The following is a 13,310-nucleotide window of genomic DNA, read 5'->3' as shown; positions in this document are numbered from 1 at the left end:
AATCTCACCAACATAATTTCAATCCACTGGTTCTGGTCCTGCTGACCAGAGTCCAGCCTCAGATGTGGAAGCCAGCTGGGTGATTTTGGGTCAATCACTTTTTTTCACTCCAACTTACCTCATAAGACTGTTGTGTGGAAAACAGTGGGAGGAAGAAGTATTGGATAGGTCTACTGCCTTCAGTTACTTATAAAAATTATAAAGGCGGGATAAAAAAATAAATATTGTCCAAGTAATAGCAGTGTGGAAGAAGGAGAAGCTAAACTGGAGAAAGTGGAAGTGCTTAAGAAAGAGGCAGTGATGGAAGGAAATCAAATGCCATGGTCTTTGGGGCCAGCAAAATAAAGTAAGATCTCATCCTCCTGAACTGCCAAAGCCCAGGAAATGGATCCAGCACCATCCAAGGTTCTATGGTCTTCCAGTGGTCACAACTCAGGGGAGCCAAGATGATAATTTGTCTGTTAAAGGAGTTTGTCTATCAAAAACTGAAGGATCCTTTATTTGCCATTAAGTTCTTCATAGGTCTGGGATCCAGTTTCAGGAATCATCTCCATCTTATCTCAGAGGAGGAATAACATACTAGTGACACAATTCCTCTTTAAAATGCAGTCCTTCCTGGAGCTGTCAGTAAAAATGCTTACAAAACAAAGGCGGTCTTCAAATGAGCCTGCCCTTTATAGTCATAAGTTGTAATGGTCATAAAGTAGGTTATCATATGATCAATCTGATTTAGATACCTTGTTTTGCGGCAGTCATTAAGAGAACGCCTAAGAGATGTGGTTCTAAAAGCCCCTCTTCTAAGTAAAATTCACTTAAGCTAACTAGTTCAGCATAAACGTTTTTTTTAATCATTTGTTCCTGTAAAATCAACAGAGTAATGTCCTGGTGAATTATTTCTGTTCATCTGTTAAAAATGATCAATTATGACTGATGAAAAAAAATCTAACAGGAAAAAATGTTATGCATTTCTAAAATCTAAAGCTTTCATTATGAGGCTGAGGTAGATTCAAGGGAAGGGCATCCTGCTAATCCAGTATAACTTTAAGGATACCTCTTCAGATTCCTATGCACTTTTGCTGAACAATCCCAACTTTACCAAGAGACTTGCTTTAATAAGAGATACGCAGAAACACAACAGGAAGAAATAGAAAAGGGAAGCAATGTTTATATTTTAATTTGAAGGAATCCCCATATAGCTTTAGTACATTTGTATACTGATTTAGAATAATGTACTGTTATATTTTAGTATACCATTCTTGCTCGGGGATTTTAAGCTTCTTACTCAGCTTCAAGTCATTAAGAGAAGTGGGAGGGAAGATGCATACTTGAGGCTCTAGATGAATTGCTATCTTACATAGATTTGGATAGAAGATGGTATGTATATTTTCTTGGGAAAAAAATTATATAAATGGATAGCTAACACTTGTTTTTAAATTATATTAAATCTATGGGAAGTTTTAAACTATGCTCTCCAAAATTCTTCTATCTCAAAATAACATGAAATGATGCTATTGATTTTTAATAGTTATGCACTGAGATGGTTCTAGGAAATGAGGTTCAGTCTTCAGACTTCCTTTTAGTTATTGAATTATGCCTGACGTCTGTAATATTGTACATACTTTAATGAACAGATGCTTCATAGTAACAAAGACTGATGCAATTTGCAAGAGATATTGTAAGAGATAAAGTAGGTCATTTAATACATAAATATTTTTGCATGCGGAAAAAAATACTGTCTAACCTTCAAGATCTCTTGATGGTGCCTTTTGCATCTGAGCTACCATTACAAAATTACATTTCACCATTACATACTGGTAATACTACTTCCCCTTAATTGGTGGCATAAATCTGGCTGCTACAAGTACCATAAAAACACATTTCAATACAATATCCCATATATCTGGGCAAGCAATTGGTCGATGTATTGTAAAATTACAATAAAATAATTATGGCCATGTAGGCCAAGGGAAAAATTCCAAATCCATGCAGGAAATTTTCCATTACGTCAAGTTAAACTTTATTTTGCATATTGCATGTCATTCTTTGAACTGATATTAAAATCTAAGGCTACATTTCTATAAATGTCCTTTGATAGTAGAATCCAGTTCTACATACTGGGACAAACTGCCATATGTAGAAGGGCTATTTCCTTTGCACTGAATAATCTAGTTTCCTTCCTGTGCAGATAACTCTTAAAGCAAAAGATTTTCAATAGTTAATATGTGGAAAACATTCTTTGTTTGCATATGAAATTGTATGAACAGCAATGGCTTCATCTGTTCAACATACTATGAAAATTAAGATCTAACCTAGGCAGTAATTAAGCTGTTTCCAAAGCAAAGAAATACGACAATCTGTATACCCATTTCATTGTTTAAAAATCTGCATGTGAAAGAGGCATCCACAAGTTTCTTGGTTTGGTTCCTTTAGGAGACTGAGAATTAATCCAGAAGCATTATTCTGATGGGTTACCATTACCTATGATAGTGCTAAAAAAAAAATCTGTCCATATTTCTTTGGTGTAAAGTTAACTATCCCCCAAAAAATCCTTGAAGGAAGAATCTGTAAGAATTTATGAGCCAAATACAGTAACTCCTTTATGGCAAGTTAATTTCCCTTATTGCATTTCTATCTTTAGTGCCAACTTTTCAAACTAGCATGTTATACATAGACCCAAGCCACTTTTGCTCTATTTTGTTGCTCTATTTTGCAACAGTGAAGGATCATATATCGGCATACAGTCAATGGAATGAAAAGGATGTTGCTATTCTCATTCTATTAATAATACATCCAACTCAAACTAAAAGCCAAGCCATAGGTTAGTAAGCAGTAACAAATAAATGCATGCCTTTTTTTAATCACCAAACCAGACCAATGCTTGGCAGATTATAGAATCCAAAGTTGCAATTGTTTCTCATTTTTGAAGTCAAATAGTTATCCTAGAGTTATTTAAAGCAAGTGGCAGTCCTCATAGAATCATAGATGGCATGTGCAGCCAGCAGCTTGCTTCAAATGCAGCATATTCTCTTGGGTGGACTGAAGAGGAAGACAACAAGCAAATCCAATAAGAAACAGTAGGTGCAAGATATTTAAACTACAGATTTGGGGTCTGTACTGGCGAACAAAATTTTGCCTAGCTAACCAGCAGCTGCAGCTCACACCTAAAATAAAAGGTCTAGCTTAGCATCTTGTGCCGATCAAACACAGTCTTCCGCTGTTCCTGCACCTGACGCTTCCACCTTTCCTGGGCTCCTTCCACTCTCTCCAGCACTGTATTTGTTCTAGCATTCGCTGAAGGACGGATAGCTGTCAAGGAACAGGGAACCTGCAGTAACAGAAGAAGAAACATCTCAAAGAAAAAGCATTTCAGATGCGCAGTAGTAACACTCCACCTTGGGCTACAAAGACAAATCAAAATATTTTTAAAACAATGGACAGGTGCACACTGTGAAAATAGCAAGGTTAAACTGCTCATCATTAACAACAGAAAATATCCCAAGGCAGAGAAATTACTGCAGTATGCTTCAGATTATTAAGAGTGGTTAGTTACCTTCTATAAAAACAAATGCAACGGAATTACAATGAAATGTCTGGGTAACATTCTGTCTATCAAAAATATAAGTTTCCATAATCAATACAATCATGTTATATTGCACTGTTGCCATATTCTTTAAAGCAGAATTGGAGATATTTCTGAAATATAATTCCTAGCTTTCCCTCTTTCTTGATCATGAGCTGTAGTTCAGAAAAATGTGTTCTGAAACAAACAGCCTTATTTTAAACACTGCTTCAGCGTTCTAATTCAAATGAATGAATGACATACAAAATAAAATCCTTTCAGAATTATCTCAGAAACATAATTAATGGGAATTTAAAACATTTTCTTCAAAATAAAATGTGCTCGTATTTAATGTGCGTGAACTTCAAAGATGCAATCCACAATCCAGAATGAGATCATAGAAAGAAATCCAATTTCTTTATGTCACTAATTTTTTAAAGGTACCTTCTCTAACCCAGTCACCCCCAGACTTCAGAAAGCTACAGTCTCAACTTATCTGCAATATTTCAGCTTGGAAATGTTAGTTCTGAGTGCTGATTATAGAAACAGATTTTGAGGCATATCTTAAACCCTTCTCAAGCATTATGCTCTCTGGAAAGGATGAAGATGTGTATGCATTTGGGAGAAGGGTATCTAGAGGGAAAAGACTTCCCTTTCCCTCTGTGGGTGGGAAGTCTTCTGTTACTGTGCATACAGAAAATGTTATGTGAATAAGTGAATAAGCATACATAGAGGTTTCTATATACCAATCGTTTTGTTCTGTAAAGTGATTGGTATGTAGAAATCTCCACTGTTGAACACATAGATTTAAAGGTCTGATTACTACCAAGCTTTCCAGAATCTCAGGCTTTCCAAAATTATTAGCTTTTAATTCCCACAATCTAATAAGTGGGGGATTGTGGGAAGCAACGTACGGAAGACACCAGATTCAGGAAGTCCAAATGAAAGAAAAAACAACCTATTTAAAGAGCATCAAACTCACCTCTGACTCTTCTTCATTGTGCAGGGGCTGTGTATAGGCATCAGGTTTGCGGATAAAAGGGTCAACTACCATTAAAAAGACCATGTAGAGTAGAAGAGCTCCAATCACTGAGAGATAAATGATGATGATAATCTGCATGAACACAAAATGTCATCAAAGATCCTGGATAAGAGGACATATTTTGAGCAAAGCTTCAACATCTATATTGTAATAGGGGAAATCAGCTAAAAAATTACCAGTGCTAGAAAGTGCTAAGATCAAAATATGGCAAGGATACCAGGTTGGATTTCCCCAATCTGATGCCTTTTCAATCTGCTGGAAGTATATGCACATTCAAAATTCTGCATTGTCTGAAGACATCAGATTTAAGAAAGGATGAAAAAAACACCTTTCCCAGTGAAGTTAAACAGTCCAAAATCAAACATTTATATACAGTAAATAACCAAAACATGACTAAAATTATTTCCTTGATTTCTTAAGAAATCTAAGATATGATTCTCAAATGCAGCTTTCACTAGAAGGTAAGATCTATATGAGAAACACTAACTGGGTGAACTACCAATGTAGATACTCTTGCCTCAATCTCACAATGCTGATTTCTTTGTGAGTATATTTGCAGATTCTCTTTTCAGTTTCCTTGACAGTTGTCAACAGCCAACATTCTTAGTGTTATACAATGAGGACAGAAGACAGAGAGAGCTGGTGTAAGAGATAGATTGGTATTTTACCTTGATAGTCGTGGTGCTTCGTTCTTCATATTTGCACTCACACAACAGGCAATATGCCTCAACATCATGTCCTGGCACTGGCATAGGGTCCACCACATGCAGGCAATTACTGTAGTGAGAAACAAGAAGCAACAACGGGCATCAAAAGCCTTCTATCATATGGAAATTCACCTGTTTTCAAGGATACAGAATTTAATGTTACATTTAGCTGGATAATTTTGAGTCTGTTATTGCATCACTAAGTTAATTCCTTTGACAGATATACAAATAGATAAAATGTACAGGGAGAAAGTATCCAATTGATGAGACAGAAAGTATGAGATTAGTTCATTTCACTGTCTGAAGACCAGTTTTTAAACCAGCTTTTTAAAACAATCACATCTTGCAAACATTCTATGGGCTTTGAGAATCTCTTCTGAAATTTGTCTTACCAATCTTTCTGTGATACATTGTTCTTGTAAATCTGTCCTGTTATATTCCGATATGGTGGGCAGACACACTTGCAGCGTATGTCTTCAAATGTCTATAGAAGAAAAATAGGATACAACTAGAATAAGCAGTATGTGTGACCAATAGTTTTGCCTCATTGCAAAGTAAAGTAGTTAACGATACTCTTTCCAGTCATGTCATATTATGCTGGAGAACCTGAGATATTTTCTTGAACTACATCTTGGTTGTTACAACTGTTAAGTTTTACTTCAGTAACATTTATTTATTTAAGAAAATTTGTATGGCTGTCCACTCACTTTCAGCGACTGGACGGCTTACCAAAATAAAAATTCAATATACAAAAAATACAAAGCAATACCTTTTGCCAGCAACAACAATCAACCAAATAAGCACTTGATGAGCTCCATCCTACTCTGGGTTCCCAGACCCTTTGGCAAAACCAGATCTTCAGGGCCTTGCAAAAGAATGTCAAAGTGAAGGCCACTCTAATTTCCACAGGGATGTTCCAAAAAGAGGGAACCATCATGAAGAAGGCCATTCTTCTGGATCCCACCAGATGTACCTCCGTAGGAGAGGAGACCCACATTTGCTGCCACCCAGTTCTGGTGGGTCAGATGGCTATAACCAGGAAGAGACTGTCCTTCTGATAACCTACCCTCCAAGCCATGTGGGTTTTTTGAAGGTGACAACCAGCATCTTGAATTGTACCCAGAAGAGATTGGTAGCCACTGATGCTCCCACAGGAGATGACACCAATGCACATCTACATCTGCACAAAACAACACGGACCACTGTATTTTGAACCAATTGGAGCTTCCAGCTTCTTTTCAAGACCAACCCCATGTACAGGGTATTACAATAGTCAAGACAGGAGGTTACTAGGGCGTGATTAACTGAGAGGAGGGATCGTTGGTCCAGGAAAGAGCATAACTGATGCACAAGCCACAGCTGCACAAAGGCCCTTGAGCAGGAGTTGTGAGTCCAAAAGAACCTCCAGATTACACACTGGATCTATCTATGGCAGTGCCACCTCTTCCAAGACCAGAGATAGCAATTCTCAACCAAAGAACTCTAAACTCAGTCATTTGGTCTTTCCAGGAACCAGTTCCAGGCCACTGCTCCCCACCAGCATATAAAATTGAACATTAATCACCGAGGGGAATCAGATTAGTATATAATGGAATTAAGATCTGTGTGAGAATAAATAGAATGCTCAGTGAATGGTTAAACACTGAACAGGGAATGAGATAAGGATAGAGATCTCCCTGTATGATATCTCCTTGATTGTTTAATGTATTTATGAAAGAAATGGATAACAAAAGTTTGTGGTGACATTAGAAATGTGATGATTGGGACCATGAACATAGATGTACGTTTGTATTTAATAATATTGTGTTGTTGGCTGATAGAGTATATGATACAATGAAGAGCATGGATCTGACAGTATGTATGAATGCTGAGATAATTGTGTTTATCAAAGAAAATAGAGTGACAGACTGCAGACTATATTCAGATATCAAAAAAATCAGAGCAAGTAAATGAATTCGGGTTCGTGTTTAGAAATAAATCCATAAACAAAAATTTAATTTAATTATAAACTAATTTTTTTCTCTATTTTCCTCCCTTACCTTGCTGGTCTCAAATGATGGTATTAGGATACACCAAAAAATGGCTGCAAGTGACACCGATTTCATGATTTCTCAGATGTGTAAATGAACATTACCTGGAGGGGGGAGGGAAAACAACAGAAATCAGCCAATTCTTTATAACGTTATAGACATTTAGATATCACAATTCATCTGCTAAAATGTGACAAGCTGGTTTCCTCAGCATATATGTAATTTTGATGATACCTCCTTTTTTTAGGGCCTGAAAACCTGAAGCAATAAAAACATGTATCAAAAGCCAATAGTTCACAACAGATTTGCACAAGAACTTGTAGCGTGTTTAGAAGAGAAGAAAAAAACAGCCTTTTCCTATTCCTTGGGCAAAGAAGACAATTTGAATAGAACCAGTCTTGCATTAGATTTTAAATATAGCTCATTACATATTATCATTTTATCATGTTACACCTTGTGCTTTTCTGCAACTGGATTAGATTTTCTACAAAAGATGTACATTCAGTTTCAGATTAGAATACACAACAAATAATCTAATAACAGTATATATATGCATATATATGTATGTGTGTGTGTGTGTGTGTATATATATGTTTTCTTAAGTTTTCGCGGGTACTTACATGTATGGTATTCAGCTTTGTTCGGGTATTTTCCCATGTCATTATAGTTGTGCTTTTAAAGTTGTAGCAACATTTCGGCAGAATCTCATCTGCCATCATCAGGCTTCTGTATTGTGTTCGTCTGTGAGTCAGACTTTCACAGCCGTTTGTTTTAAATTTGGGGCTAGCCTACTGCTGTGCCAGAATGGTTTTTTCTTCATTTTTTCTTTAATGCACAGCAGTAGGCTAGCCCCAAATTTAAAACAAACGGCTGTGAAAGTCTGACTCACAGACGAACACAATACAGAAGCCTGATGATGGCAGATGAGATTCTGCCGAAACGTTGCTACAACTTTAAAAGCACAACTATAATGACATGGGAAAATACCCGAACAAAGCTGAATACCATACATGTAAGTACCCGCGAAAACTTAAGAAAACACAGACACAGACACACACACACACACACATATATATATGGTATTCAGCTTTGTTCGGGTATTTTCCCACGTCATTATAGTCGTGCTTTTAAAGTTGCAGCAACGTTATATATATGTATATGTAAATATATATATGTAAATACAGGAAAGATGAATTCATTTGAATCACATTTTCACACTTTAAAATTTCATATCCTTTTAAGTAACCTGAAGGCCACAGTTTAACTTATTTCCATGTTCATAAAAGAATGAAACTTTTCAGCTGCATTGGCTACATCTTATCGCTTTAATAGTACAATAATGGAAAATTACAATAGTAAGAAAGAAATATGTATTTATTTTTCAAAAAAAGCTGCTCTAAATGGTAGATCAGTTAATTAGTGGTCAACCTTCATGAAGATTGAGATCCCAGCAGCTATGTCTCAAAATGCAAAAATAAAAAAGAGCAACTAAGTTAGATTAGATCATCTTTTACTAAGAAAAGTTATGTAAAAATGAACTTTTTCCCAGTTCCATTTTACTGAAGCATTGAAAAGCAAAAGCATTATTAATAAGATACTTGATCTTACGTATGCATATTTCCCACATACATAAATATCTGCCACATCTATCTTAGGTGCTCTTCACATTTACATATATTTTGGAAAGTTTCAGCTTTTAGGCAGCAAACAATCAAACATCTGGACACAGAAAAGCCAGTTCAGTTACATAAAAGAGACCACAAAACTGTGTCATCTGAAAAGAATGTGAACTGAATGCTTTAGTCTTAGACCACACCAAGGGTGGGTTCATTCTCTGTCCTGTTTTTATGTAACTTTATTTTTTCACTATATTGGGACTGCTCTGCTCCTTCCCAATGCTCTTTGAGTTTTAGATGGTTTCCCAGCATATGTTTAAAAACAGACAGTTTTGTGACATTCAAATTGCTCTCGGTTTATACTCTGGGGGATCCAGATCAAACATTGATAGATTTATCAAGAAACTCTCTTGACAGCGAAGAAAGCCTGCTTTCTTTACTTATGTAAGATATGTCCAAGTTATTCCTGGATGCCTGAGAAGCTCTGAATCTTAAGAAGGACTCAAAGGAATCATACTGAGTTTGACGAAACTTCTGAAGCATATCTAATGCATACATACTTAATATGTTACCCTGCTACAGTATTTGGATAAGATTTTGCATAAATGTAAAGATTCCAAAATATTCTTCCCCTTCCTATGCAGTGCCTGGTGTAGACTTCTTCATAAGACAGAGTGATGATGGTTAGTGCCATGTTTCCCTCCAGCGTGCAATGCTGAAAATGAATAATTGAATAATGTCACCTAGAAAAAAGGCTGTATATATGAACCCCACTTATGCAATCTGTATACTCTTTTTTGATTACTAGGGAAATCTTCCAATTATCAAACCCACTGTTATGGGAAATACTTGTTGCACAAACTGCCAGAAGTCTGGTAGAATTCAGAAGTCTCCAGCTATATTATTTCTAACTCTGTGAAGTCTAACCCAGCCATTCTGACATCACAACTATCAATCCAAGCCATTTTGACATCATTCTGTCTTGTGACAGTCCAGAGAATGCTTTGCAATTTGTACCCAATTTGGTTGGATAAATATAAAAACTAAAGTTCTACTCTCATACTGTAATTAGCCAATCTGGAAAAAGCATAAATGAGGAATGGCACATATTTTTATGTTCATTGGAATGGAAATGAAATGAAATTCACAGAAAAACTGCATCATTATGAAGAGATAAAGCATATCAAATTTCATAGAAACTGATGCAAGAATTTTCAAGTTCAGTTACATTGTGTGTTTTTTTTATCTAGCTGCTTTGTGTTTTAATTTCTTGTATACTGTAATTTACTTATTTTATTTACTTTTAAATACTGGTATCAACCCATCTTATGTATTTGAGATGAGCAGCCATATAAACTGATTGTTTTTTGAAAAACAAATACAAAAGTAAGATACACAAACCTATGCTTATACAAACCAAACATTTCCAAAGAACCCAATAATATTGTCTTTCCTGAATATTGTGTTGAAGTGTTATCTAGCCATCTTTGAGCTGGCATAGAATGCCTGTATAAATCTTGCTCTGCTCATTGCCAATCTCGGCTCTGCTGCCACCCCCTTCTAGCATGCCCCCAGCCCGTAGGGAATGCATCCACCAACTGAGGAACTATGTCATGAATGGGAAAGGCCTGACTTCAGGAGCTTCTCGGCTCCTCCTTCCATCTCTCTTTTGGCTACTCCCAACTGAAGATATGGGAAGATACAAGGTAGACATAGTTGTATTATTCAAGTTATGAGGTCTTGCAACCAGGAAAAAACTAAAATGGATTAGTTATTGGGTAATGAAGTCTCTTATCTCAAGAAAAGGAAAAAGGAGTGACTGAAAATATTCACTCTTGGTTGTGTTAGTGATTTGAGTTTGCTGCTTCTTGAGTGCTTTGTATTTTAATTTTTGTAAATGATTATAATTGTTTTTATGTTATTTAAGTTCTGTTCACTGCTCAGAGTAACTACACAGCTGTCATACAACCCCAAACAAAAAAAACCCTTTAGTTTTAAAAGTTGTGAACAAATTCTGTGCTTTTACTATCAGTTATACTTTTTGTCTTTGAATCTCCAATAAGCTCTATAGCCGAACATATGGATTATAAAATAGAATCTTTTCTATAGGGTCAAAATTGGATAAGATAATGTTAATGATATGGGTGAAAGACATCTATATTAATTCAGTCCAAGAGGATAGTTTTAATTGTATTCCAATTTCTACATTTCAAGAAGTCACCAAACTAGAAATTAATCATGAAAGTAGTCCTCGACTTACAACCATGATTGAGTGCAAAATTTTCATTGCTTAAGCAAGGCAACTGTTAAATGATTATTTGTCCCATTTTATCAACTTTTCTACCACAGTTGTTAAAGCAAATCACTACAGTTAAGTGAATTATGCAGTCATTAAGCAAATCTGGTCCCCCCCCCCCTTGTCTTTGTTGGAAGTTGGTTGGCAAGGTTACAAATGATGATCACATAACTCTGGAACAGTGCAATTATCAGAAATACATGCCAGTGGCCAAGCACCCAAATTTTCATTATGTGACTGTGGGGATGCATGAAAACCAGACATAATCCACGTTTTCAATGCTGTTGTAACTTGGAACTGACACCAAGCAAACAGTTGTAAGTCGAAAACTATGTATAGCCACACAACTTAAGCTGGAAAAACTTTCCTGAATCTCACATGCAGTTATTGATTTGAAAATGACACCATCTGCAGCTATAGTTTTAAGTCAAGCTCAGGCTGAAGAGGGATGGGTCTATGCAGGGACTGAAGAGATACACACCTACTCCAATCTTAGAGATACCTTGAGAGAAACTGGGTGACCATGTGATGGGAATGGAGTACCCATTAACAGACATCTCCTCACACCCCAGCTCTCCCCACTCCTCTGATTTCTACACGCCCTCCCCATCCCAAAGCACGTACTGTAAAGAAAGACTGTGTATCCCTTGTGTGTTCTGCTTGATTCTCTTATTCCTGGAGTACTTCATTAAAACCCCAAAGGTGCTTTTTCAAAAGGCAACTGGACTTTCTTTTTCCCTGAAGATGTTTCGCTTCTCATCCAAGGACATTCTTCAGTTCTGAAGTATCTTGGATGAGAAGGGAAACCTATTCAAGGAAAAACAAAGGAAGTCCAGTTGCCTTTTTTGAAAAAGCACCTTTGGGACAACCATGACCTGGATGACTTAAAGTCTCAGTATACATTCTTCACTAAAGTATTTTTCTTAAGCATCTGCTAAACTTTACACTCCTTTTCCTCTTTGTGGTGTAGAGTAGTCCAAATCTAAAGGGAAGGAAGAGGAAGAGGAGGCATTTCCCCCTGCTTAAGGGAAAAAGAAAAAAAGTAGAAAAAGAGGGGAAAGAGACAAGAAGCTCTCTTGCACAATGACCAGATTTCCCAGACTGTCCAACTTTGATAGCCAACTATAGCTTCCCGCTCCTCTCCATCTCCCATAAAAGTGTGCATGTGATACATCTGCTTAATTTTTGGATTTTGGATGGTTTTGGATTTTTTTTATGTAAATGCAAAGGTGACGAGATTGCATGCACGTCATGATAAAAAAAACAACCACCCCTAATTAAATAAGGGTGCCTTTTGCTGCAACTCCTGAAGGAACGGCAGCAGTTCATAGCTACTACCCACCGGTACCTGCTGATCACCTTCTCCTGGCAATTTACATTCCCTTTCAAACCATACCATTTTTCAGGACACGAACCATCAGACAAACACGCAGATCACGGGCAGAGTTCGGATCCTTCCGAGCTTCGCTATACCCCCAGTACCACAAGCTAAGGAAACTGCTCCCCGTTTTCTCCCAACCAACATCGGGGGCGTTTAATGCTACCGGCGACGAAACAAGAGACTCACCCTTAGCATCGCCGACTCCTGGAAACGATCGGGTCCGCCTTTCGCTGTGATTTTTTCTGCTGACATCACCGTGATAGACGTTGCTAGAAACCAACCAAAACCGCTTCTGCCATTTAAGGGACTATTCATAATTTTCAAGCCTTTTAGTAACCAGAAAAAACAAAAAGTCAGTCAGATGATTGCGCTCTGTGGATTCCAGGCTGGGTCGCATAATATTAAAGTAGGAGAGGCGAAAAGGCTGCGTTGCTGTTCCTCCGGGTGCGGGATTAAAGACGCAATGTCGTTTTACCGATTTGTGCTATAACGGGAGTTATTGCTCAAACAACTTGGAGAGTAACTTCAGGGCCAGCTTTTCATTGCCTGTCAAGAGGTGCTTGGAATTTCGGGTTGTTTTACATGCCTTGCTACCTTTGAGCACCATCCCAACAGCAAAAGGAGACATTCTTAGCAGTGCCAATGAATACGTGCAGTATACCACTATAAGCCGTTTCAG

At 37.1% G+C, this 13,310-nt stretch overlaps 1 protein-coding gene across 2 annotated transcripts; it reads right to left on the bottom strand.

Moving 5' to 3' along the window:
* Positions 1–1,149: 1,149 nt before the first annotated feature.
* Positions 1,150–13,077, bottom strand: TMEM9 (transmembrane protein 9). 2 transcript variants are annotated; one of them, XM_087959538.1, is made up of 6 exons: positions 12,818–13,077; positions 7,348–7,442; positions 5,701–5,792; positions 5,270–5,378; positions 4,542–4,673; positions 1,150–3,325 (listed from the first exon to the last, which is right to left on the bottom strand). In XM_087959538.1, the coding sequence occupies exons 2-6, from the start codon at positions 7,411–7,413 to the stop codon at positions 3,176–3,178; spliced, it is 549 nt and encodes a 182-aa protein (XP_087815664.1). In that variant the 5' UTR covers positions 7,414–7,442; positions 12,818–13,077; the 3' UTR covers positions 1,150–3,175. The 2 variants fall into 2 exon arrangements, with proteins under 2 accessions (XP_087815664.1, XP_087815665.1); XM_087959539.1 differs by having other exon boundaries at positions 12,647–12,824.
* Between the last annotated feature and the right edge of the window lie 233 nt (positions 13,078–13,310).

This window comes from Notechis scutatus, chromosome 3 (genome assembly GCF_049901735.1).
Source record: "Notechis scutatus isolate UNSWTSFEM ecotype Mainland chromosome 3, rNotScu1.2, whole genome shotgun sequence".
NCBI classification, from domain to species: domain Eukaryota; kingdom Metazoa; phylum Chordata; class Lepidosauria; order Squamata; family Elapidae; genus Notechis; species Notechis scutatus.
Note: the sequence above shows the minus strand (reverse complement) of the source record. Positions and strands in the feature narration are given on the sequence as shown.